We start from the raw sequence: 27,891 nt of genomic DNA, 5'->3' as shown, positions 1-27,891 counted from the left end.
AGTCATTACTGCGAATGAACCAAGGTTCTGTTGTGTTTGGAAAACATTAAAGAATACATTTTTTTGCAATAAATGCAATTGAAATATTTGCAGAGTATCTGCCATGTTTGCAGATTTATGCTTACCTGAGCAATCCTATTCTGTTATCTACTATTAGTTGTTAGTACAAGTATAATATATTTTATGTCTAGTGTTATGGTAAGAGCAGTCTGTTGGGATAAGTACTATATGAGACAATGCATGTGAAAACATGCGGGCGGGAAAAAATGCTGAGGCCTTGTATAAGACTCTCAGGCCAGAGCCCTTAGAAAGTGATCCTGTTTGGCTTCAGCAGGTGAGTAGGGAGTACTTGTGTGCAAGTTTATAGGACTGGGCCCTTGAATTGTAAATGTTATTTGTTTTACTCTTGTTGTCAGAGGGTAAGGAATGATTCATTGATGACTCCAACAGTAACAGCATATAATGTTAAATGGTATTTAATGTCATAACCTGTATGCTAATTGCAAATCCACTGGGTTTTCCTGCACAGATGAAAATTGTAAAAAGAAGCTCAAAGACAAAAGTAAGGTTTCCTGGTGTCTTTCCACAAGCATTTATACTTCAGAAATTCTGAATATAGCTTTCTGCATGTGTTTTTAAAACTGCTTTAACAGAAGCTGTTAGTTTGCCTCATCTATAAGCCTCAGTTACATTATTAGAAATGAAGGGTGATTTCAATAGGCTGTGACTTTTAATATAAATTTTTTTTATTGAAAATCTAGTAAACAAAATCTTTGGCTTCCTGAAGCAGCCTGCAAGAGGGAGTCTGCTATACTTGTTCATTTCTAGGTGTTTTACATGCTTGCTAGATATGGCTCATTGTAGAAAGGCTTGTAAGAAATTAAATTGATCCTGCTAAGAAGTACTTTTACAGCTGGTTGAATAGATAGATTTTTCTTCATAAAAGGCACATGTAAGTAAAAAAATATCCCTCTGTGTTAAGTGCAGTCACAATATAGTAGGCCAAATTCTGTGCTGGCATAACTCGACTGAAGTCAGCAGAGTTGCACCAGCAGAGAATTTGGATATCTAACTTTAAATAGCTGTATTTATCCAGTGAGCCAATCATGCACAGGATGATGTATTTTATACATCTTTCTTTGGCCTTACGTTTTGCTGAGGAAGAACTTTCTTCACCCCTTCAACAGTAATCCTTGGTTATATTTGTTGGTGTGTGATAATCAGTTGCGGATTAAAACACTAATCTGTGACGTTACAAAGGAGAATTTTTGCTTGTTCATCCTTTTGATCACTCATCTACATTTGTAACATATCTAATTTTAAAGCTGCATTTGCTCATTCAAAGGAGATAGATTTCTAATGGAAACAAAGAATATCCCCTCCTCTTTAAAAAAAGAAATAAAAAACCCTCTTTTTACATATTTACATTAAGGCATTTACATATTTTGTAAGTGAGGATTATAGATGAAGCACAGTTTGTACTCATCTCTGTTTTAAGGATCCTTTTCCACATCTAAACTACAACACACATTCTGGCATGACTGCTCATCACAGTGAATACATATACCATTCCATCATGCTGTTCTCATCCATTCTGGGCTATGACTAAGCCTCATGACACAATGCTTTTCTCACCATGTCCCACAATCCATTGCTTAATTCCATTGCTTTGTATATCTGGGTTGATAAAATGCTGTATGGAATGTTTGGCTGTTGTCATAATGAAGGACTGTTTTATTGCACTCCTGTTGTAATGTTTTTATTTTGGAGCTCTTCGTTATAATTACTCCATTATTTAAAGGATTGAAATAACACAGGAAAGGTATCACTGATTGATTTTGCAGTTTTCTTAGGATGGTTTTAGGATATGAATATTTGCTAAATTCAGTCATTTAGTTGTTGAAAACTGCTTCCATAGAGAGAATGTTCTGAATAGATTTCAGATGGAAATAATTTTAGTGGTTTGCATTTTGTTTGTTTATTTCTTGTAAACATAGCTTCAGAAATTGTCAGGATGTTTTCTTTCTTCCATTTACTCTCTCATTTAATCTGACTTGTGCAATTGTGTTGTGTATTTTTAGATATAGAGGTACAGAAAATGAAGAAGGCTGTGGAGTCTCTAATGGCAGCGAATGAAGAAAAGGTAGCAAAACAGTCATTAGTTCAGCATTCGTTCATTGTGTGAAGTTACACCTCTAGTACGATCAGCACATTGGCATCATGTAAATTGTTACATTTTGAAGATTAATTAGTAAGGGTCCAAGTCTGTCCTCATTGAAGTCAATAGGTGTATTGCAGTTGCTTCTGACCGCACCACAAATAGGTAGTTACAAGTTGTATACTGCAAATCTTGTCCATGCAAGTAATCCTTACTCTCACAAGTAGTGCCACTGAATTCAGTGGAACTACTCGCATGAGTAAAGGTTTGCGGCTCAAGACCTATCTTGTAAAGTACTTTGAAAATGTAAAGCTCTACATATAAGTGCCATGAATTATTCTGGGCCAAATCTGAAAAGGAGCGTTCTATAAAGTATATAGCACCTGTGGAATATGGAAGGGCACCATTCGCAGATGCACATATCATTTTATGTATACATATGGGTTTGTGTAAATTTTGCAGATGTCTTTTGAGAACTTGGCCCTACTAGTCATCTAAGCCTCTAAATCAATAATATGCGTATCATTTTTTTAAAAAATGGTAGAGGGTATGCTAACTGTATATAGAAAGAAAAAAAACTAAAACACCATATTTTTATATATATATACAGTAACTCCTCTCTTAACATTGTAGTTATGTTCCTGAAAAATGCAACTTTAGGCAAAACCATGTTAAACGAATCCAATTTCCCCATAAGAATTAATGTAAATGAGGGGGTCAGGTTCCAGGGAAATTTTTTTCACCAGACAAAAGACTTACACACACACACACACACTCTCTCTCTCTCTCTCTCTCTCATTTGTCCCCCCTGCTCTATGGAAGATGGGGTAAGTGGGGGGGAGGGGGACACCCTGACAGCCCTCCTCTTCTTCCCCTCTCCCGCCCCCCGCACAGCAAGCAGGAGTCTCGGGGAGCAGCTCCAAGGCAGAGGGCAGGAGCAGCACATGGCAGAGAGGGGAGGGACAGCTGCAATTGCTAGCCTGATGGGCAGCTGCTGCACAGGGCACTTAGGGGAGTGGAAAGATGATAGTGGGGCTGCTGGTCCACCCTGGTTCCAAGCCCCCTTCAGCTAGCTGCAACGGGCTGCTGTTCCTGCAAGCAGTAGACAAAGCAGGCGGCTGCCAAATGACGTTAAAAGGGAGCATTGCACAACTTTAAACGAGCATGTTCCCTAATTGATCAGCAACGTAACAACATTAACTGGGATGACTTTAAGTGGGGAGTTCTTGTATATATAAAATATGGTGTTTTATATAAGTTTTCTTTTGGAGAGGGGGATGATGCTGCAAAATTTGAGATCCACCTTAAAGTTTGGGGGCGTTCAAATCCTCCGTATTTAGATCCTGAGTTTTGGTTATGTCCTTTGTACAGAAACCAGTTTTCACCAAATATAAATCCAGGTTTCTATTTCCGGCACTCTTCAAGCTCTGAGCTTTTATCCTCTCTTTTCTTTAAATCTGTTAGACAATTTAATTTATTTAGGTTTTTATTTCTTATTTTTGACTCTTCATAAAAGAAATCACAATCACAAGATGGATCCTTCCTTTGTTTTAGGATCGGAAGATAGAAGAGCTGCGACAATCCCTGAATCGGTATAAGAAAGTGCAAGACATGGTAATATCGGCTCAGGGGAAAAAAGGTACAGAGCAAGTACAAAGATTTCCCACATTGCTGGCATTTAAACTGCACACATTTAGGTTGCCTGACGCTTTCCATTTTAAAAGATTCTTGTGACTTTTTTGGAAGAAGCTCTGTCACTTCCGATTGATTGCAACAGGCCTTTGAAATTCAGCAAAGAATAAGTCCTTGGGCTAGAGAAGTTCCTTTTCTTTGTCCCATGAAATTCCATCGAGGTTTAACTTAAAAATAACCATTCCCCCTCTTTTGCTTGCGTTCCTTAGGGAGAATTGGTAGCCTGCCAGAATAATAACCGGACATGAACATTCTAAAGAGCTGAGCTCACCACCACCACCACAGCAGCAGCATCACACATTGCACTGGGGAAGTCTGAGAGTTGTTGAACAGCTGTAGCAATAGGCGATGGGCAGGAGAGAGCCAGGCTTGGGCTCTCCCCATCCACATCACATCCTCTGGAGCCAGCATGTGGCCGCAGGATCACATCCTCCCTCTGGAGGACATGACTTAGAACAAGAGCACCCCTCCCCCCGTTCTGTGGGATGGGAAGGGAGAAGGAACCAGGTTGGGCCAGGCTGTAGGTGACCCCAACGAGCGTCCTAAGGCTTATAAAAATTGGAGATTTCTAAGGTTGCTGGGGGGTGGGACTTGGGAGGCCCCACTGAGACTCTTGGGGAATGAAGATTGGCACTGGACAGGGGGCAGAATAGCTAACTCATGTCACTGCCGGGTTCAGGTTTTTTAGTCCCTGAGAGTTCCTGTGTAGGGCCTGGACTGCAAAGGGAGGGGGGAAGAAGTTCATCACTCTCTACATGTTAGGTACCCATGATGATTTTGATCACATTTAAAATGTGCAAACAGAGTAAAGTCCAGACCAGTGATAAATATACATAGTGCTTTAATAGGGCCAATTTCACAAAGCTGAAAACAATTATGAGCCAGATCAGCCGGGAGGAACAAATTAATCAGAAAAATGTGACTCATAATTTGGGAATCATTTAAGACACCTTACAAGATGCCCAAAAAGCCACCATTGCAGAAGAAGGCCATGCTGGTTTAAAAACCACCTGGTTTAGAGGGGAAGAGAAAGCAGCTATAAAAAATAATTATATAATATATAAACAAACAAATGGAAGAAAGGGGAAGTTTATAATAATATAAATCACAAGTTAGGAATTGTAGAAAATGGATAAGGGAAGCAAAGGAATCAAGGGGAAATATGTGGCCAATAGAGTTAAGGACAATATGTCAGGTTCTGGGTTCTAAGCAGGTGAGGCCTACTGGTTGAAGCTTTGGCCAAGAACAGGCACCAAGGGTCGAAGCCAGCCGTAGAGTTGGGTCTGGACTGAGGGCAGCGCTGAAACTGTGTTTTGGGACAGGCTGTGGTTAGGGGAACCAGATCAAAGGCAGGCTGGAAGCCTGGGGAGTCTGTAACACTGCAGGGCAGTGGGAGGGTTCCTGACCAAGTAGTGCTGTTGCACAGGCTAACTTGCGGCTCTGGGGGGGCGGGGTGTCAGTGAAATACGTGTGCCTGGGGATCCTCTGACCAGGGATAGACTGCAAAGCCTGTGAGTTAGCAGCAGGATGAGTAGCGGGACTCTTCCCCTCCCTTCTATACCCCACATTTTGCTGACTCAAAAGCCACCTGCAACCTCACTTCCACAAGCCTTAGGAGGAGAGTCCCACCCATTCAGATATAGACTGGAGGGAAGTCTCACTACTGTGCTTCTCCTAAGCACTGCAGAAAAGGAGCCCTCACCCTGAGGACTTCCAGAGATTCATAAGAATTGGATCTTATGAAGTCAGCACAGGATGGTGTGTGTTGGGGTGGGGGACTGTGAATTGCAGGATACTCTGTGGCCTAACAGCTGTTAGATCTCCTGGCCCTCAAAGGGTTTGTAGGAGCAAGACTCCTCCCCGGCAGCTCCTAGGACCATTTTTAAAGAAAAGAGTGAGAAATTCCCACACAAAAATTTCATGAAGGTGAAGATAGTGGCGGGGGGGGGGGGGGGTTTGTGGTTTGAATGCATTTGACCTTTCCAAATATTGGACTTTAAATACAAATGAAAAACTCGGTGTTAAGGTTTCATTTTTGAAATAAGGCACCCAAACTACCTTAGCTCTGCCCCTGTTGCAATGCACTAAGGAAAATCACCAGTTCATGCTGCCTTAGCCACCCATAAGAAGCAGTTGCATTATATCAATGATCACTGAAATGCCTTACTATAAGTCGAATAGTGAGTGTGCTGCTTTACATCGTTATCGTCCTACATAATACACATCAAAGCACTTTTACAAATTCCTGTTTAGACAAGTTGCATGGTGAAAACAATCATTCCCCACTTACTGTTGTGAGTTCAATCCTTAATGGGGCCATTTAGGGGTCTTGGGATTGGTCCTGCTTTGAGCAGGGGGTTGGACTAGATGACCTCCTGAGGTCCCGTCCAGCCCTGATATTCTATGATTCTACTGAGAGCCTGACCCTAAGCCCACTGACGTCAATAGCAGTCATTCCATTGACCTCGGTGGGCTTCGGATCAGGATGTAAGAGCATGATCTTTCCCGGAGCTGAGAGCACTCAACTCCTCATGGTGGGCAATTTATTTACTAGTGTCATTGACCCCAGCTTGCATGTCACTATATACAAACTTCATATGCCTATATCATGAAATTTGAGCATTTAATAAGACCATATAGAATCATAGAATATCAAGGTTGGAAGGGACCTCAGGAGGTCATCTAGTCCAACCCCCTGCTCAAAGCAGGACCAATCCCCAGATTTCTACCCCAGTTCCCTAAATGGCCCCCTCAAGGATTGAACTCACAGCCCTGGGTTTAGCAGGCCAGCATTTATGTGAAAAGGGCAAAGGTTTGTATGACAGAGCAACCTATTTAATAGTGGAGACACAGAGAGAGGTTGTGAAGCCAAGATTCAGTGGTGTACATTTGTGATACTCCACATGCCACGGGAAATGATAAAAGTGTATTTTATTTCTTGTGTGCTTCACAGAACACAGACAGTGTTTTCGGCTAGAGAAAAGGGGGGCAGTAAGATTGAGATTTTACTTTGACAATAAATTAGAGGTTCTAGAAACACAGCGCTGTGAATGCCCCAATGCTTTTTCTTGTCATTGTCAGCCATGTGGTACTTTGGTATTGATCAGAAGAGTAGAAATCCATACCTTTCAATATGACTGAACCAGTTAAAGAATGGCAATGCGATCAGTGAAAGCCGACTATACAAACGCTAACATGGTAGGGAATTGGCAGACTGAGACACCATTGATTTGTGGCACTGTAAAAACTGGCAGGGATTTTTTTTTCTTATTTAGAAGCTAGCTAGCATTGATCTTGACTGTTCTTTTTCCAGTTATTTACTGCTTTGAGCTTTGTTCACCATTTTGGCTCAGATGGCACAATGGAGACAGATTTTGATTCTTCATCTTACATTTGAACACATGTCATGTTTCTTTTTTTTTTGGTGGAGAGGAAGAAGTGTGTGTGTGTGCAGTGTTTTGAGAGTTTGATACATACATTAACAAACACCACGCACATGTTGACAAGGAACCCACTGAGATGGAGGAGGTGGGGGAGGAGGGGATGCTGTTGTTTGCTGTAAGAATGATAGCATGAGCAGGATGCTTCCGTCCACTGTGGCTCTTTGATGCTGCTAATGAGCGATTATGATGAGTCACACAACCGACCCAGTGAGACAGTGAGGAGTTTCCCAGGTTGGCTGTTGTGGCTGCCTGCTTGCCCCCCCCCATGGCCCCACCATAAGCCCTGCTTTGGATGTATGAGACATGGATGAGAGGGGGATGCAGGGCCACACCACGAAGCACAGTGGGGATTCCAGGCAGTGCTGCTACCATAGGCAGCTGGAGACAGGCAGAGCCCAGCAGCCAGCCAGCTTTCCAGGGCCTCTCACAGCCCAGAATTGGTGGGAGCAAGCCACCACTGCCACCCCTAGTCCTTCTCAGTGTGCCCTGCCCTGCCTGTGCCCTCTGGCTTAAACACAAACTCAACTCATGCCTAAAATGAGGATTGTGCATTCTGGTTCCACAAGAACCCCAAAGAAACCTTAAAGAATCTATCTGGAGTCCACTAACCGTATAGTTTTGGAAATTTTATTTATTCAAAACTATGACTTGAAAGAAATTCAACCCTCTTGGATTTAAAAAAAAAATCCAATTGGATCATTATTGTGCAGGGTTTCTGCCTAACATTGCCTAGACATCATATTTCCAAATATGGATTTATAGGGCCAGATCTTCAGCTGGAAGTTGGCATAGTTCCATTAAAGCCAATGGAGCTATGCCGAATTACACCAGTTAAGGATTTGGCTCACAGTGTGAAACTTTGCTTGCCTTTTGTTGTATGGGCACAGCAACAACAATGATCCTATGGCTGCCTATGGGGTATCAGTACTTATGTCCTGCTTTGGTACTGCTGGAATTGGAGCTCCTGCTGTTAAGCACTGATGTATTTTTGTTGTTGGTGGAGTTTTACTTTAAGCTGTGTTGGAAAATCATGATGCCAGTCAGGAAGGGGTTAAAGAAGCCAGCCATCCCACCCTTACACCCTGTCTCCTCCTATCACCGTCACCCACCCACCCTGTTGCCCTATTGAGCAGAAATAAAAGTCCTGGTTTTGTCCTCTGTGAGAGCAATACTCATATGTACCGAACTAAAGCCAGTATGTTTGCATCTCTCTTCTATTAGGCAAAGAAGGCGAATGTGAAGAGTTTTTAAATTCAGGATCTGTTTCAGCGGTTTTATTGGACATGCAGAGTTTAACTGATCAAGAGAAAAGCTCATCTCCTGTCCCAGTAATCAGCTCTCCGAGCCATGAAGAGTTTAACACCACTGCACATGAAGAGGTATTGTTCTATATTTTTCTCTCAATGTATCACTACTTGACAACGTTACTCGTGCCGTAGTTGTATTACAGAAACCAGCTCCCTGCCTCTTTAAGTTTTCTTGCTTGTTAGGCAGTTTCAGTAAAACTTCCCCATTTTGTTTGGAAAGTCCTTACTAGTATAGAATTTGTTTGAAAGCCACCAACCCCAAATTTGTATAAACACAAAAGCATATTTAATTTTCATTAAAATGTCCAGGAATTATTTTAATATCAAATATAAGGAAGTTTCTGGAACTGTATTCTCACTGATTTTATGTAAAATCTTATTTAAAAGCTTATTTTCACTTACCTGTAGTAAATTTGAGACGATTTTAAATCAGTTAAAATATATAATATAGTATATTTAGGAGGGTGCAGTCTACTTGTTATCGTCTCCATTTCCAAAAATGAGTTATAAGTAGTTTATGATCTGCCCCATGCCAACATCCTTGATTTTAGAAGCATGTTTTCCTGTATTTAAAATGTTTATCTCTCCCCTCAAAGCACTCATGCAAAATGAGGAACTAGCTGATTATACAGGGAAAATGAGTGAAAATAGCTGTAAACCAAATGCACTAAGCAAGCAAACTGAAACATACTATCTCCTTCCACGGCTCTCCCCAATCCATCCCCCACACACAAATGTTTCATTTACAGTAATCTTCAGGGTACCTTGTAACAGTGGACCAGAAAATTTCAGAGAGGTGTGATTCTTTTGAGTTGATGTCCCTTTAAACCTAGGGCATGACCCTGCATTCCTTCAGCTGGAGATCCGGGTGAACAGGCCGTGCAAGATTGAGCACTAAGAAAGAGTACTGTCTCATGACAGTTCTGTATAGGCAATATCTTACACTGAGATAACGTGTGAGTAACAGTCTTGTTGACTTTTACGGGACTGCTCATGTGTGAAAAGTTACTCATTTGTGTAGTGGGATTATTTATGTCCCTAATTTTTATTTAGTATATTTACAAGTCTGGTGCTTCTGCCTGCTGGAAAGCTCTGAACAGCTTGGAATAGGGTGTTTGCCTCCAGGGGTTGAATTTATATAGGCATACATCGTTTTCTTGATTCTCTTTTAAAGAAATCGAGAACAATGGTGAAATGTATTACTGTAGCACCTAGAAGCCCTCATCACTGGGATCCCACTGTACTAAAGGCTGTACAAAGCCAGCCCAAATCCCGGCCCCAAAGAGCTTACAATTTAAGTATAAGACAAGACACAACAGGTGGAGATGGTGGAGAAACCCAGCTGCATTCTACCAGCAGTTGCATTTGCATTGTAAAATAATGGGGATCTTTTTAGCTGATGTGGTACTGTCCTGTTATACATCATGTATTTAAACTGTTTCTTGTGTTTGTTAATATCTGAGATAATACAAATTGAAAATTAAAAGTATAATTTTCTCTTACCTTTTGTGTTTGTTAGTTGATATATTGTGCCTCTCAGTTTGGGCCTCAGTTCAGCAAATCACTTAAACACATGGTCACATCCCACTGAAGTTGCATTTAATGGGATTTTATGCATGTGTTTAAGTTAAGCATCTGTTTAAGGGTTGCATTGACCAGGGATGGATTTACACAAGTGCATAAAGTGAATTCAACTATTAACATTATATAGATATTTAATAGGAAGTTAGAGAAATTTCTTTTAAAATTTTTTTAAAAAATTTTCTTTTAAAATCCCTCTAAAATTTAATAGAAAATAACTTTGTACAGGATTTTTTGAACCATGCTATAGCAATGAAGAGCGAGCTTATAATTTTCTATTGAATCCTACAGGATGTTTCAAATAACCTATGAGAGAGTTTGTTTTCTATTAAATTCCATGGGAATTTTCCAAGTTCTGTTTTTGTCTTTTAATTTTAATGCTATGGATACATTTTACTGTTATGTGTGTGAGTAGTCCCATTGAACCCAATGGGATACGTCTCATACATAAAGCTATGCATGTGTAAATAAATTATAGGATTAGACCTGAAGCCCAGATTCAGCAGAGACCTTAAGTGTGTGTTTAAATGCTTTGCTGAATCAGGGCCTTAGTGCTTAGAGCCAGAGAGAGGCACTTTACATTTAAAAGAAAATAAATAGCTTAAATAATTGGCATCCTTGATGGAAGTCTCAGAGCAGCCAAGGACTGAACAAAGATGGAGAGTGAACTATTATTTCATGTCATAGAGGGGTCCATAAGGGAGACACATTGACTAGACAGCATCAAGAGGCTTATGCTGCTTTTATCCATCCTGTTATACCTGCTGTGTATTAACAGAGGATTTTAAGCTCCAGTGTTGTCAGCCTGGCCCATCTTTATAAGCAGTAAACTATGTTTATAGTAAAAAGAAAATGAATTGAACCATATGCCCGAGTCAGACTTTTATTTTTGTCGCTGATCTATTTGATTTCTATTTTCATACAGTGATTGTGTAGTTTTTCCCATTGTAATGATGTATCCTTCCTTCTTTTAGAACTCACTACAAATTCACACCAGCATCTTGCAAGTTTCAATCCCCGCTTTTCCACCAGCACCCGAAAGCTCAGAAGCCGCTACAGAAAAAGTAAAAGCACAGCCTAAACCAGAAGTTGCAAGTGAAGTGAGGTATAGTTATTACAAACTATTTCTAACTGGTATGTAAAGTCAAAGTTCTGTTACAAAATGTTAAGTGAAATTGTGTTTATTAGTGACTGGGCAATTAGAGTATTAAGTCTGTTTCCTCAAACTAGCCCTGTCACATATTCTAACATCCATCTGGGATTGAACTATATGCTCACCAGACCCATTTGTTTTCTCATTTCTATTGTTGTTGTTGTTCATTATAGCACCAATAGTGTGCTACGTGCTTGCTGACAAAGAAGGCGTTGGAATCAATAGAATTGTTGTGGGGACCAGTTTCCCCATAGCGCCCCCGACTGGCTGAATATGGCACGATAGGTGCTCCCTGCCTCAGTTCCTTCCCTGAGATTGTGTCCCCTCAGCACACACCAGCCAGTGCTACTACTAGAGCAGTGGCTTAGCCTTCTGGCCAAGTCATAAACAAAAGTTAACCCCTTCTGGGGTAGCAAATGTCCAACTAACAAAAAGGTGGTTCTACTCTTTGCAGGTTTCTCTTCACCCCACCCTCGGGGACCTGTTCCCAGTTTCTGGGCTACCTTTGAGAGTCTTTATGGCTCTGGGAGAGAGCACTCAGTCCCTACTGAGCTCCTGCTGGGCTGCTCTTGTAGAGCACCGGGTCCCCAGGCTGGTTCCACTGGAGCAGTGGTTCTCAACCAGGGGTACGTGTACCCTCTGGGGGTGCACAGAGGTCTTCCAGGGGGTACATCAACTCATCTAGATATTTGCCTAGCCTTACAACAGGCTACATAAAAAGCACAAGCTAAGTGAGTACAAACTAAACTTTCCTACAGGCAATGACTTGTTTAGACTGCTCTATATACTATACACTGAAATGTAAGTTCAATATTTATCTTCCAATTGATTTATTTTATAATTATATGGTAAAAATGAGACTGTAATCGATTTTTCAGTAATAGAAGCGTCACAGCACAATGTCTGATTTTGTAAACAAGTCGTTTTTAAGTGAGGTGAAACTTGGGGGCATGCAAGACCAGTCAGACTCCTGAAAGGGGCACAGTAGTCTGGAAAGGTTGAGAGCCACTGCCCTGAAGTACCCTTCTCCTGTAGACCCTGGCTCAGAAGCTTACATAGGAGCCTGCCCATACCCTCTGGTTCCACAGGGAAGACTGATCTCCCTCAGCCCTTTTACAAGGCCTAGGTGTCCATTAAGCTGCCACGTGACCCGCCTTAGCCATGCCCCCTCAGTCTGGGAAGCAACTAATTAATTATGGCGGGTGTGTGGCTGGCTCCATTTCCCCCTTGTAGACAGGGATGAACATAAAACTGATGTAATGCAGTGGAGAATCAGGATAATTGTTTTTATTTTATATAAATAGCTTAGTTTTAGATGCAATATCGTAATATGTAGTGTGAATTTGCTGTAAGCGATTTGCAGTCGGAAATTTAAAAAAAAATCTTGAAAAGCACTGCCAAACCCAAACCGAAACTGAGAATGACTAGCCAGTACTGGTCACGGGAGCCGTAAATAAGCTACCAGGAAGAAGACAAATCTCAGTTTCAAGAAGTCTGAGAGGTAGATTCCCTTGAGGCTGGCATATGACAATGAAATTGGGTTTTTCTAGCCTGAGGCATTAAGTGAGTGCAGATCTTACTAAGGAGATTTTTAAAGCCAGCTAGAGGATTACAGCCTTAGCCACAGAACTCCCAGTAAAGCTAATGAGGGGTGTTTATCTAAATTCCTTAGCTGGCTTTTGAAGATCTCAACCATTATTTTTATCTATAGTACTATGGGAGGTTAGGAATCCAAATGCCATGAAATCTCATTGCTATAAGACTGTCTTTGATTTTAGTGTACAAACTAGGGCAGACAAGTGTTGAAGTGTGCTTTCTTTGGCCCTGATCCAGGAAAGCATCTCCACTCAGGACAGCTTGTGCTTAAGTGTTTTCCTGAATCAGGGCCTCTGTCTTTCTCTGCTCTCCCTCTCTCCTTCACACTCTTCCACTGGTTCCCATATTTCTTCATGCCGTGCTGCCACTCATGTAACTCTAGCCGTAAGCAATGTGAATCTCATTTCTTGTTCATTTTCTCTATTTTTAAAGACAATCGCTGTGACCCGACTCATTGCCAGAGTTCCCATTATAGCCTGCTTGTGTCTTCATTTCCTGCAATGGCATGTGAGACCGTTACACGTGCTGTGACCTCTTAATTTACTCAGACTCAATTCCTGAATATGTTGGTTAGCCTGTGGTGCTTGAAGTGATGTAGGAAGTCTTTGCCCTGCTTCTTGAGTTCACTCCCACCCTTTTTCTTTTATAACAGGAGATGACAGAGGAAAGATTTGATTTTTGGTAATATACAGCCATTCAGGTGAAAAAAGAGAGTTAAAATTCACTAGTTGTGAAGATAGGAATTCTGTACCAATAGGATGTACTGATGGAATTCTTAGGTATCTTGTAATGTAGTACCTTGTCTGTTTTACAGTGAAGGGACACCACCATGTTCCTCCGTAGAAACGCAGCCATGTGACAGTCCATTGTAAGTACCATATCAACCAATGAAATGCTTCTACTTAGACACCTTTATACCATATTTTAAAAGATTTTTTTTTAATGATCACACGAAAATGTGTGTAGTTATTCTAACCACGTTAACTCATTTTAAAATAATTTTGGTGATGTTGATAGTTTTCTGCTCTGATCATTTCTAATGCTCTTTCTGTAAATGTACGCTAGCATCTCATTGCTGTTGCAGTATGAAATGTCTTCAGTCAAGTCATGTAACATCAGTGGGCTTGGGGATTTACAATTTTTTTTAATACGTATGCAGCTGCATACAGATGCTGAGATCAGCTCTGCATGGGAAGGCTCAGCTAAGGCACCTCCCAGTTCCCAAGGCACACACCCCCCTTTGGCATGTAAGCCCAAAATGATACCCTCTTGCACTGCACAGAAAACTGTACAGCGTACGCTCATAAAATTCGCCCCCTCCCTCAGTGTGGAGAGAGATAGGCAACAGCTTTCTGCCCTCAGTTATGATTTCCACACACTGGTTTTAGACAAAACAAAAACAAGTTTATTAACTACAAAAGATAGATATTCAGTGATTATGAGGGATAACAAACAGATCAAAGCAGATTGCATTTTTGTTTATTTGAGGTAATCTAAGTTTTTAAGATAATAAAGAGATTGGATATGAGTAGCAAATTCTCATCCTAATTGTTTTTTTATGTAGTTTGCAGAGATTCTTGAGGGCAAGCTGCACTTGCTTGCAGCTTAAAACCCCAGGTATTCCTTTCACAGGCTAGAAATCCCTCTAGCCTGGGTCCAGCCCTTCTCCCCTAGTCCAGTCTTTGTTCCACAGGTGTTTCCAGCAGTCTTCTTGGGTGGGGAGTCGGTGAAGAACCATGATGATGTCACTCCCCTGCCTTAAATAGCTTTTGCATATGGCGGGAATCCTCTGTCTCCCCTCTTGGTTCCCATGCCCAGTCAGTGGAAAAACACTGGTATTCCAAGATGGAGTCCAGTACCAGGTGACTTGGTCATATGCCCCTGTAGGAACAAAGCAGCTATGACTCGAAGGCTGGCTGTAGCATCTTCGGGAAGGCTCCCCGGTGGGAGATTAGCATCTTCTAAAACCTATTGTTTTCCCTAATGGCCCTCCCAGCCAGCCATCTAGACCAGTGATTCCCAAACTTGTTCCACCGCTTGTGCAGGGAAAGCCCCTGGTGGGCCAGGCCAGTTTGTTTACCTGCCGCATCTGCAGGTTTGGCCGGTTGCAGCTCCCAGTGGCCGCAGTTTGCTGCTCCAGGCCAATTGGAGCTGCTGGAAGCGGCGGCCAGTACGTTCCTCGGCCCGCGCTGCTTTGGGAATTTTTGACGATGTATGGTGGGGCCAAAATGAGTCACCTTGAGTGCCTTGGAGCAAGGAGTCAACTTCGCAACATGCAACTGTTGCCATCCCATAATTTCATCTATATCCCATAATTTTTGCACCTTTTTAAAAAATCCCACAAACCCACATGGCACTCCTTGCTGTCCACATCTCTGACAGAAGCATGAAGCCTGCACAGCTCTCACTAACGTTATAACTGTTGCAAGCACAGGATGCATGATCCTTCAGTATTTGCAGAGTCGTAAGAAGAACCAAGTCAGCGGGGAACATGAGAATTTCCTGCAAGACACTTTGCTGAGGGACATGGCGAGAATCAATTCAAGGTTGTGGGTGGCATTCATGGAGCAGCTGCAAATGGCAGAGTGCCACTGCTGGGTCCAAGAAACGAGCACTGACTGAAGGGATTGCATCGTACTGCAGGCTTGAGATGACGAGCAGTAGCTACAGAACTTTCAGATGTGCCAGGTCACATTCCTGGAACTGTGTGCCAAGCTTACCCCAGCCCTCCAGTGCAGGAACACCGAATGAGAGCTGCACTGACAGTGGAGAAGTGAGTGGCGATCGCACTGTGGAAACTTGCAATGCCAGATTGCTGCCTGTCAGTAGGAAATCATTTTGGAGTTGGAAAATCCACTGAGGGGGCTGCTGTCATGCAAGTGTGCAGGACCATTAATCATCTCCTGCTATGCAAGGCTGTGACTCCTGGCAATATGCAGAATATAGTGGATGGATTTGCAGCAGTGGGGTTCCAGAGCTGTGGTGGAGTGATAGATGGGGGACACATCCCTATTTTGGCCCCAGAGCACCTTGCCACAGAGTACATTAACAGAAAGAGCTGCTTTTCTAGCGTTATGCAATCATTGTTGGATTACCGGGGTCGCTTCACTGAGATCAATGTGGGCTGGTCAGAAAAGGTGCATGATACTCATGTCTCTAAAAAACACAGGACAGTTAATAAAGCTACAAGCAAGGACTTTCTTTCTGGACCAATGGATTACCATTGGCCAATAGTGATCCTGGGGACTCAGCCTTTCCCTGGCTCCGCTGGGTCATGAAGCTGTACACTGGCCACCTCGACAGCACCAAGGAAAGATTCAACTACCAGCTCAGCAAGTGCAGAATGACAGTTGAATGCACTTTTGGAAAATTGATGGGACGCTGGCATTGTTTACTCACAAGACTGGATCGCAGTACGAAACACATTCCAATGGTATTGCTGCCTGCTGTATCCTGCGTAACATCTGTGAAGCAAAGGGGGGAAAGTTGCCACTGTGGTGGAGGGCGAAGGTGGAGCAGCTGTCGTCTGAGTTTGAACAGCCAGATGCAAGGGTTATTAGAAGAGCTCAATGTGGAGCTGTATGGCCCATGGAGGCTTTGAAGGAGCACTTTAACAGTGAGCCAGAATAATGCATTATGGTGTACTGTGCTCAACCTGGCCATACGCTTTTGGGGCATGTCAGACACTGTGAGGTGCCTTGGTGTACATCTGTGAATATACACTGTCAATGCACCTATTATTTTTGCAAGGCTTGCTGCCCATTTAGGATGATTATACTGTTTGTCACTGATCCTATGAGTTGTCTCATGTTGTACAGTAACAAGTGGGTGGTTTTAGAGATGCTAGGCATTCTGCAACATATATTGTAAGCTAATAAAGAGGAATTATTTTCCAAGTAATAGAATTTTATTCAATAACAAAAACAGTGCAAAGAAAAATCTGTGCAATGTAAAAGTAAATACATTTAAAAACTTAAGTTCTGTTCCACTAATTTATTAACAAGGAGAGAGAACATTTATATCCATTTTACCTACGTATATGGCAATTGTGGCTTTCACAAGTCAGTGTACTTGAAGCTGTCATTTTCCTAATGTCCCCAGTGTGGAGTGGTATATGTAAGAATACGACCCCTGATGCCAGATGGAATATTGAGGGTGGGTGGAGAGAGGTGCTGTAATGGAGTTCATCATGGACTGCAAAGGGAAGTGAGCCCGTGACCGTTGAACCTCTCAGTCTGTGACAGTCTGCAGCATCTATGTTTGCTGCTGTTGAAGCCCCTGTGCATCTTCCTCTCCTGGTGCATCTTCCTCTCCTTTTTCTGCTGGGACTCCTGGGCCTTTCTCCTGTCCGTTCTTTCCTTCTCCAGGCTATCTGCAGTGTTATTCCAGGCCCCTTGCTTGTGGTTTGATGCAGCACTGTCTTGCAGGATCTCATTGAACATGTCATCCCGAATCCTCTTCTTTCACCTCCTTCTCTAGCTCAGGCATTCCATGGGTGTGGAGAGGGAACCCCTCAAGGGTGCAATGGGAGCAGCTGCAGATAAAGCACATAGAGGTACTGTTGTCAGTGTAGTCACAATGGAAAGTGAAACTTGAGATTCAGAACTCCCTTCCCTTGCTCCCATAAAGTTTTAAACAAGACGTGCTCGCTGACACATCTGCTTCTGAATGATTGTGTATGGCACCACTCACAGCCATGGTGAATACGTCCCACCAGGGTGAGGGAAATGAGGAGGGAATTGCTCAGATGCATGAAACTGAGTATAAGGCGATGACACCGAATACTGGCACCATTTTCCACAGGCATTGGTGATTTTAGCTGATATCTCTCTCCAGAGGGTAACAAAAGCACAGAGAGTGCAGCTGCTGCTGGCGTCCTGGAACTGCCCTGGCTCATATGCTGCTACCCTGTGCACTGCAGTGGTGGCTGCCAAAGTTATTGCCAGCTGGTATGCGAAAGTGCCCTACCGCAAAGGAAGGAATAAGGCTGTCGTCGGAAACATTCGGGAGGGGACTGCAGAGTACCTCCATGAAAGTGTCATTAAGATCTCTCAGGAGGATTCAAGGGACATCCCTGTGCACAGAAACAAACTGCTCCGCATGGTCTCCCCTCCCTAACTCTAGTGGGGAATGAAAAGCAGATAGCAGCGCTACAGCTCTTTTTTGTACTTCTAGTACAAGTCAATTAATGAAAAGTCGATAGCTGTGTCCTGTTAAGTTGGAGGTGCCATCGGTACATCACTGTGATGGGAAATACATTTACACTTCCCTTGCTTTGGGCTCACCCGTGCCCAACTGCCGGGACTAACTGGACTGCAGTGGAATCTCAAACAGGTCCTGGCTCATGTCATCCCTCATCTTCCTCCTCATCCTCGCTGTTCATGGCAGGAGTCTGTGTCTCAGTCTCCTCGGAGGTATCCACAGTGTTGATGGGGTTTCTGCCAAGTATGGCATGCAGCTCTTCTGTACATCGACCATATGGGGTGCTTGCATCAATGGGAGACAAATGTAAGTGTAGACATGTGCACAATTAGGTTGACGCAAGGCAGCGTATGTCGACCTAACTTCATAATATAGACCAGACCTATGTCTCCTTGAAAGTCACTTCTGAAAATGGGATTTAGGGTTATGTTTTCAAAAGCAGCTCAGTGACTTAATAACCTAAGTCTCTGAAAATGAAATTTGGCAATACTCGTTGTTGACAATGTTGTGTCTTTCTTTTAAAATGTTTCCTAGTTCAGTTTTTTTCAATTTTTTGCAATCTAAAAATAGTGTGTGCATTTTCCTTCTTTGTGATCCCAAAGCAGTTTCTTTTCTATCTTGACTGAAATCCTAAAATAAGTGATTTTTTTCCTTGGGGGACTTTCCTTTAAGAATAGTTGTATTTTGTTTTTAAAATGTATATGCACTTCTTTACAAGTGAAATAACAGAGAATTTTTAAATGTCCACCTAAATTGCTTGAATGAAACCTTTACAAAATGGTTACTGTATGCATACATGCAAATTTAACACTAAGAGCTTGCAAGTTATGCGTGCAATTTGGCTCATGCAAGTACATATTTTGGATGTCTATTTCAGCCTACCTTTTGGAAAATTTAATTTAAAATAAGAAGCAAAGAATTTCAGAGTTAAACAGCCTCCATCATTAGCTCATCCTCTTGTACCTTAACATAGCAGTAATTATGCTATGGAAGATCTCCTTGCAATGCCTAGCCACCACATGGGAGGAGTTAAAAGGGAGGGCTGTAATACAATCTTTATATAGTTCTTTAGAATACATTTGCCTTTGAGACAATGGGATCTAGCTTCATTCATAACTCATTTTGATTTTTATGGTCTTATTGTAGAGTGTCAGCCCTGCAAAAATCCAGCAGTCTGGGCAATTTGAAGAAAGAGGCATCAGAAGTGGTTGGTTTTGTTTTTTAGTCCTTTCTTTCCCCTTAATACCTAGGCCCAGATTGTCTACACCAATTCTGGTCCCCTGAGGGGTGCAAGGGGCTGGAATCTGGCTGGAGCTGGCTAGTTGAGAAGTCCTGTGGTGGTGGTGGGGGAGGTCTCTTAGCTCTGGTCTACACTGCGGGGCGGGGGAGGGGGGTCGATCTAAGTTACGCAACTTCAGCTACGTGAATAACGTCGTCGTACTTAGATCAACTTACCGTGGTGTCTTCACCGCGGTGAGTTGACTGCTGCCGTTTGCCCCATCGACTCTGCTTGCGTCTCTCGCCGAGCTGGAGTACTGGTGTCGACAGGAGAGTGCTCGGGGGTTGCTTTATCACTTCTAGATTAGACACGATAAATCAATCTCCGCTGGATTGATCGCTTCCCGCCGATCCGGTGGGTAGTGAAGACATACCCTTAGGTGGCATGGAGTCAGTTCCTCTACCAGCTCTGCCTGCCTGCCCCAGATTAGTTTGGAGGAGAGCATAGCTCTGTTCATTCAATTTACAGCTAGCTATGACCCCATTTGTAACAAAATTCTGTGGATATTGGTGAAGAAAATCTGTCCCTGAATATTTAGGGGTCTATCCTCTTACTGTATGAGGTATTTACATAAGTAAATCACCTGCACTCCAAAGCTGTGGCTTCATTAGGTAAAAAGGTGTATTCTTAATTCAAGTTACCTAACTAGAGGTAAAATCCTAGTAAAGACAAAGCAGTTTGCCATTGTCATGTAAGTTAGCAGGGCAAGTTCAAGACAAGGGGCCCCCAGCATCTCAGCAATAGAGATGGGTGAATGATCGAGATGGAGGAAACTGGAGGAAAGGGTGAATTTTGCTTAGGGTTAAAAACCTTTATCTGTCATAACGAGAACCAAAACTAAACAGGTCAGATCTGAGTCCCATTATAGCCAAAGCCGTGATAACTAGCTCTAGTTCAGGCTGACTGTTATGTGCAGGCCTATGGAAGGGCAAACCTGCAGTTGTACCCCATAAGATTTATTTGCACTGTGCTCAGAGAGAGATGCTTTTTTACCAGCGCTAAATTCATTTAATTTTTGTAATTAAAACCAGTCTTGGTTGTGCAAAGCCATTAATAAATCAAGATCTAAAAAGGACTATATTATGAAATCCAAAACCTAAATAGAACTGCATGTATGGGGAAAAATAAAAAGTGACATTAATCTAGGGGAAGTGTAGTTCTTAAGTGATTCCTTTTGAAAAATAGAAGAGGAAAGAAATCTCACTATTTTTAACTGAAATGAATTAAATGATGAGGTAACTAAGAATTTTAACACTTCTCAATCCTTCCCAAACAGGACAAAGAACCTGTACAGAAACCAGCAGAGGTAATTTGTATGTGTGTCTTCGTGTGAAGCAATGCAGAGAGCAGAAGGTGTTTTAAATAGCGTAGTTTTATTAACATTTTATCAGAATTTTGAAGGGAGAATAGCAGACCTGCAAGCAAGATTGTGGAGTGAGATTCAGAGAATATATTCAGGTCTCCACCATCACTTTGTGTCAAATTTATATTCTCTCACTCACTCTTGTCTTCTCACACATGGCTCTTCATTTTGACTGGCTGAGAATAAATAAAATCACCCATTACCTATTGTTCCTCACCTTCTCTTGGGGCAAACATATTCAAACCGCTCTGTCTCCTAGTTGAGGTTCTCCCCTCACCTATACTCACCCGGCCCCAAAGACACCCCTTATTGTGGTACGCTGTCCTGGCTAAGGAGGACTCCAGTGGGCTTGCAGTGCAAACCATTGATGCTTCTCTTGAGCCAGCCAGAGGATTCCTTACAGAGCAGCACAAGCAGTTCCTGTTCTCACATGGCAGGGTGCATGCTGCTGATTCAGCATTCTCATCCCTTGACAGCCCAGGATCAAAGGATATAGAGTGTCTCCAGCCCTGCAACCCTGTGAGGTTACACATTGCTCCACCACAAACTAACAAAGCTGGGTCTCAGATTTATTATTTAGCTCTCTACCATTTGTAATTAACTTGTTTTTCTACCTTGGAAATCTTCCAAGTTCCCATTGTTTTGGAGCTTATCTTTTTACAGCGCTTGCCATTAAAAAGTAACCATTTACCAACCACCCTAGTACACAGCCACTATTTCCTATTCTAAGTAATTCAGTGAATTACTGAAATTCTAAGTAATGGCGAAGAATCCTTGCATCTCAAATACCACTTTTATAGTCATGACTGTGTTTTTCAGCAAAGGGAGTATTGTTGTGTTTACCTTGCCAATCAGAGACCATGAGAAGTTAAGTCATATGTTTAAAAACCCAGAATAAATAGAGATGTGCTTATTAATATTACAATCATCTTAGATTATCAAAGCTGCCAGAATTTTACAAATCTAATTTATGTCTCCACCATTTATGCCATTTGCTTCTGTGTCTTTCAATTGGACAATGGAAATAGGCTGGTAGTCCAGTGATTTTCATACTGTGCTCTGCAAACCGCTGATGGTCCATGGAGACTTTCTGGCAACCTTCAGAGAACTGGCCAGTCATGAGGTGCTTGTTCTTCCTCCCTTTTTCCAGAAACTTTCAGTGGGAGATGAGGGAGCTCAGGACTTCACAGGATCAAACCTTATGTGAATGTGTGGTTAATTTATAATTTCAAAGGGCCACATTTGCAAGATCTGAAACATTTAGTACAGAAATGCTACTGTTAAACAGGTAGTAAATATAATTGAGTCCCAAACACATTTTAACTGAAGATCTTGCTTATTTAATCTAGACTTGGTACATGCATGCTATAGTCTATTTTACAGTGCAAATGCTACCTTTATTTCCAGATTACCTTTCAGAACTGACTGTGCACAATTAAAAGCTTTTTGTAGTGCAGTAAGATTAAGTTTTGAAGTTTTGTTTTCTTGATTAATCAGACTAAAGCTCCCGTGGAAGGAAACAAGTGTGGAACCCTTCCTCCAAAATCCCCAAGCCATAGTGGTACCGGAGATGAGGACAGTTTTGGTACCCGAAAAGCCAGATCTTCATTTGGACGAGGCTTTTTCAAGATAAAAAATAACAAGAGGACAGCAAGTGCACCTAATTTGGGTAGGTACCATGCTCCTGATAGCATCTCCAGTGTATTTTGAACAAGACTCTTTAATAATGATGGGGGTTTCTTTTTATGCATATTGTAGCGATCCTAAACAGGGGCAGGGCCAGCCACAGTATGACCCAAAGAACTGGAGTAACTGATGGCTGCGCAAGAAAAGTGCTGTGCTGTTGCATAGCAGTTCAATCCAACCCTTGCCTTGACCTCTCTGCTCAGACCCTGTATAGCATACTGCAATTTTAAAGTAGCAGTTTCCTTGCTGAAATGCAGCGGTTCATATGCATTTTTCTCCTGCTCCAACCTCTGCTCAATACCTTAATCTTATCACAAGTGCAGTGGTGTTACCATAGTCCAATATTATACCTACAATAGCACCTCTACTACAGTTGTCTTCCGTCTTTTTATTAAAAGTGCCAGCAAAAGGTGGGCACCTGAGATACATCTCTCCCCTGGGAGAAGAGCAGAGAAAAACCTCCATCCTTCAGAAGTTTAAATGGGATTACTGCCTCCTCGGTCAGAATAAAAGTCTTCCACTCTTGCCTACTTAATAGTCATTCCGATCCTGTGCCCCAGGGAGTTAATTTACCCACAGCCTTGTTATATATGGCCCATGTCTTCCTCTCCCATATAGAATATGAAAATTGATTGGCCTACATGGAACAGGTTTCAATGATTAGACCAGTTGTCTCGTCCCACTAAGATGTTTTTGTACGATGTCTGCAGTGTAACAAAAATAGCAATTTTAAAATAATCCTTCCTGGCTGAAAGCAGTGCGGTATAGTGGTCCCAGTAGAGGACTGGGAGATGGGTCCCTGGGTTCTGCTCCTAGCTCTGCTATGAATTTGCTTTATAAATCTGAGCAAGTCACTTATATTGTCTGTGCTTTGGTGTATCCATCTGGAAAACTAGTCAATAATACTTGTCTCCTTCATAGGGGTATTGTGAGGCCCAGGCACAATGAATTATTATGACACATGCAGTCTTTTACTTTCTTGTGCTCAAATGCTGATTGAAATCATCGGGATGTTGTTTTACCCTCATTAATATATAGCTTTGCTATGTTACATTTTGGTGAGGAAGGGATTAACAGTAATCCTAATCTGTGTGTGAATTCAGTGCTGTGTGTGGTGCATGTGTCTGTTTTACTTTTCTCCCCTTGTCTTGTATTTTGCCAGTGTAAATTTTGATGTATGTTTTACCTTGTCGTTCTGCGTATTCTCTCCCATTGTGCTGCGTGTGGTTATGTGCATTGTTTGGATATCTGAAGATCGCAGTCGAAGTGCAAGTGCACCTACCTTAGGTATAGTAGTCCTGCATGTCTGCCTGTACCAGTGCTCTGCTGTGATTGCTGCTAACAGCTGGTTATGGCCATGTTTTTTTAAAACCAAGCTAGAAACAAGATCTCTGTGTTGAAACACTAAAACGTATGTTCTGTTTAACACTGGCCCACTACTCAAAGTCTGCTGCATTGTTTCATGATAACCACTACTAATGAGACACGTTGCGGGTAGACTTGCAAAGGTGAATGAACCTCCGAACACAAGGTTACCCATCAAGGCAAAAAAGAAGGTAGAGAATGGGAGGTAATTGTAGAAGTGTGTGTAATCTACAGAGGCCTGGCCACGCATTCTGCTCACTTTTATCATAATGACTTGGTGGTTACTCAGATCATCACCTCTTTGTGTTGTCATCCAGCTCAGTGCTTCTGGAAGATGCTAACAGGTAATGCAACATGAGTTTTGGCAGTATTTGTACGGCTTTAATTAAGGTAGCACTGAAGGGAGGGATACATGATTCCTCTTTTCCAAATAACTAAGGAAGAAATTAATGTAATAAACATCAGAGAGAAAAACCACACATGACATATGCTACTCTGGTAGTTCTGGCGGGTGCTCAGCTATGCTGGTGGATGAGGGCAGTATAGGAACCAGAATGGAATGTGTTGCCTTTATGTACACCCATGTAACCCTAAATCAGTGATGGTAACTGAAGGCAAATATGGTCCTAAGACAAGACAGAAATAGAGGTAGTCTCCTTATTTCCCATTAGTGTTCCAAATTTCCGAACATCACTTTCATAAAACAGCTATTTTGAAGGATTATTTCAGTGATGAAGGAGATGCAGTGAGCGGCTAGTACCCGCAAACCTCTGCTTCTGATTCATTCAACCATGTCCTTATGTTTCCCACCAAGAATGCTGCTTAAATGCGTTTTTTCCTAAAGTAGATTCCTTACTAAAATACCGTACCTGTACAGTAGCTCTGTCCTCCAGCACTGAGCACCTCGTTCACCCATCAGTGGAGCTGAAGTGCTCCGAAAGCACATGTTAAAATAAATGATATAGTTGCCTCTCTTCATGTTCGGCCATTAGAGAAGATATTGCTAATATGGGACCTGCTAATTGACCTTTTGCTAGGACACTGAAACTCTGCCGAACTAAGAGCCACACCGGTGAGTTCCCAGGAGCTACAGGGCCACGCCTAACTTGCATTAATTGGAGCAAATTGCAGCCACCTTCATCATTAACTTTGAGGTATTAAATTATTGGTCCCAGTATATTGTGCTCCATCTTGATCCAAATGACTGGTAGTTGCTTTGTGAACCTTGTTTTCTCTTGAAAGGCAATACAGAGTTTATTTTTTAAAACAAATGATGGTGGCTGTAGCTGTCCATCCATATTAAAGATGATGAAGGTGGCCACAAACCACTCTGTGGTCTCCAGGGGCTACATTTTGGCTATGGCTGTTTCACTTTAACAGACTCCAGGCAGTAGATTTAGAGTCACTCTTCTTCAGTTTTGTTTTAAGCTTCCATTAGCGAATAAGTGACGTAAACAAACTCCTCGTGGTTTGTTTGCCCACAGCTGTATGGCACTTGCTGGCACATCTCTGCTTAAGTAGAATATTAGATTCTGCAATTTGTTTAATCGTCTGTTTAGCATATTTTTCTGTTATTTATTTCTTTTTCATTTTATAATTTTGGTTGGTAAGTACATTCTTGAGCAGTCCCCAGGTTCACCTGGAGTGAATATGAAGTCTCTGTAGACAAATACAGGATAAAGAAGTAAGATTTCCATCCTGGATGGCACCAGGTTGTTTCCCTATGCAATGGTGGGTATTAGATACATCCATCCTTTGACTCTTAAATAAGAAGTAATGGTACTTGTCTGTGAAGGAGCAAAGTATTCCACTATGTGCAGAAGCGTAAGGCCCACTTTTCCCAATTGCATTTTTGAGTCAGAAGGAGATGGCTGTTGGTAGATCTTGCTAGATGGGGATCTAATCAGAAATTGCATTTTATTAGGAACACTGGTGTGAAAATGCTTTATAGTGCTTAGGGCATCCTTGGGTACTACTCCCTGCTATGCCACTGGATTCCTATGGGGCTTCCTTGTGCCTCGGTGTATCTGTATGTAAAATGGGGGAAATAACGTTTCCGTGACAGAGTTATCTACGGCGTTAATTTATTAGTAATTCATAAAGCGTCTTGTGGTCTTTTAGTGCAAGGTACTTAATGAATGCAACATATTGATGTTATTGGGTGCTACTGATTTTCAAACACTAGACCGCTGAAAGGAACACATTTTATCTCCTTTGAATCCCCCTGTTTTCTTAAAATCGATGCTTCAAAGTAATTCCAGGCAGAGTGGTTACAGACTTCAGTAGTGTGCTCAGAATGTGAAACGCAGATGAAGTACTGCCAGGTGAAGTTCTACTGGGGTTTGTTTTGTAATAGCTGAAACAGAAAAGGGATCTGCAGATCACTTGGACCTAGCGGGTTTGCCCCCTCGACCGAAGGAAACTGATAGTGGGCAGATGTCTCCCTCTTCTCCAGACTCCAAGAAGAAAGCCCGCGGAATCAAGAAACTATTTGGAAGGTAAGTTTAAAAAAAAGTGAACATCCTGTAGGGCTGGATCATCAGGGGGATTGCTAACGGGATATGTAACCATTCCTCTCTAGGTCACTAGAAGTGCAGCTCAGGCTGGACATAATGAAGTCATTACCATTTGCACTCTGTTTGGTGGCCTAGGTGGAATGGCTTGGTGATCTCAACACCGTTCTTAGTAAATCGTTATCGTTATCGCAAAGTCACTGCCGTGCCTGGCATGTTTTTGTTGGTTTTGTTGTTCTCTCTCTTACTTCTTTGTTCTCAGTTTCTCATCCTTCTTCCCCCTCCCACCCCACCCCCTTAGACACACACTTAGTAGTTTAGGGGCTTAGTGCAAATGAAAAAGTGCAAACATTATTACAGCTTATTTCAAGACTCCGCAGTGTATTCCGTGATTGTGACAATAGAGGAATTTATTCCTGGTTATCATACATTAACCTCCTTTACTTAGGCTTAAAAGGAGCCAGTCTACCACATTTAACCCGGATGATATGTCTGAGGCAGAGTTCAAAAGAGGAGGGACAAGAGCGACTGCAGGACCAAGACTGGGCTGGTCTCGAGATCTTGGGCAGTCTAACAGGTAAGAGGCGCTGCACTGAACCAGAACATACAGTGCTTTTTCCACTTCTATTTGCCCTTGTAGAAGGCTTTCGTTTTACTCCTGTATTAGGAGGAATTGTGCTTTGCAAAAGTTAAGTTAGGGTAACATTAGCATTGCTAGCAAAAGGAGACAGGCAAGCCCTGGCTCTTTGGGACGTTGTCCTCCTTAAGAGGATGGTTGGGAAATTAATGTACTAAGTATGGCCACACACTGCTGTGTGATTCACATGAGTGCAGTCCCATTGACTGTAGTGGGGCTCTCGGGCGAATGGGCTCAGGATCTGTCTCTATGGGGCTACACTGAAGTGAATGTACATGGGTGCAGTTGTCAGTCCACCACATGGATTTCAGGCAGGATCAAGGCCTTGGTCATTGCATAAGCTGATAAAAGTTCCCTTCATTATAATGTAGGTCACTGGAGTATCTTACGTAAAGAAAATATTTCAGTCACATTTTAAAGTTTTAAAGCCATCCTGAAATACACAGATGATGATGATGACTAATAACTGTCATCGTCATGTTTATTATGCTAGTGCTTCAACAACTGAGATCAGGGTCCCATTTTGCTAGCTATTGTACAAACACAGAGCGATAGACATACCTTCTCCCAAGTCGCTTACTGTCTAAATAATACAGACACGCATCTCTTCTTGTACATTGTCTCAGCTCTGAAAAACACCGATGAATTTGTAATTTTAAAAAAAAATATTTCTTCTGCTTTTTAGTGACCTGGATATGCCATTTGCTAAATGGACAAAGGAGCAAGTTTGCAACTGGCTCCAGGGCCAGGGTTTAGGTTCGTACATGAATCATGGCAAACACTGGATACTGTCTGGGCAGACTCTCTTGCAAGCTTCTCAGCAGGATCTGGAAAAGGTAAGAAATGTTAGGAAAATATTTATATTGGGGATAATTGTTAAGAATTGGTGTACATTTTGTGTGTGTGTGAGTCAGGG

General features: G+C 42.2%; 1 protein-coding gene across 13 annotated transcripts in view; it reads left to right on the top strand.

Annotated features, from left to right (window-relative positions):
• The window catches only part of PPFIBP1 (PPFIA binding protein 1), a 169,087-nt gene that overhangs the window by 128,189 nt on the left and 13,007 nt on the right, over positions 1-27,891 (top strand). For 8 of the 13 annotated variants that reach the window (XM_039482881.1, XM_039482853.1, XM_039482892.1 and 5 more), the window contains 13 exons: positions 530-562; positions 2,082-2,143; positions 3,713-3,797; positions 8,515-8,672; positions 11,156-11,286; positions 13,745-13,798; positions 19,279-19,339; positions 20,688-20,717; positions 22,272-22,443; positions 23,715-23,747; positions 26,182-26,323; positions 26,787-26,915; positions 27,661-27,811. In XM_039482881.1, coding sequence (XP_039338815.1) covers positions 530-562; positions 2,082-2,143; positions 3,713-3,797; positions 8,515-8,672; positions 11,156-11,286; positions 13,745-13,798; positions 19,279-19,339; positions 20,688-20,717; positions 22,272-22,443; positions 23,715-23,747; positions 26,182-26,323; positions 26,787-26,915; positions 27,661-27,811 — 1,241 coding nt within the window. The remainder of the gene's footprint in view (positions 1-529; positions 563-2,081; positions 2,144-3,712; positions 3,798-8,514; positions 8,673-11,155; positions 11,287-13,744; positions 13,799-19,278; positions 19,340-20,687; positions 20,718-22,271; positions 22,444-23,714; positions 23,748-26,181; positions 26,324-26,786; positions 26,916-27,660; positions 27,812-27,891) is intronic. The other 5 variants (XM_039482909.1, XM_039482945.1, XM_039482925.1 and 2 more) reach the window with 3 other exon arrangements.

The sequence above is a fragment of the Mauremys reevesii genome, linkage group 1 (genome assembly GCF_016161935.1).
Source record: "Mauremys reevesii isolate NIE-2019 linkage group 1, ASM1616193v1, whole genome shotgun sequence".
Lineage (NCBI taxonomy): Eukaryota > Metazoa > Chordata > Testudines > Geoemydidae > Mauremys > Mauremys reevesii.
This window is presented reverse-complemented; position numbering and strand designations above follow the sequence as displayed.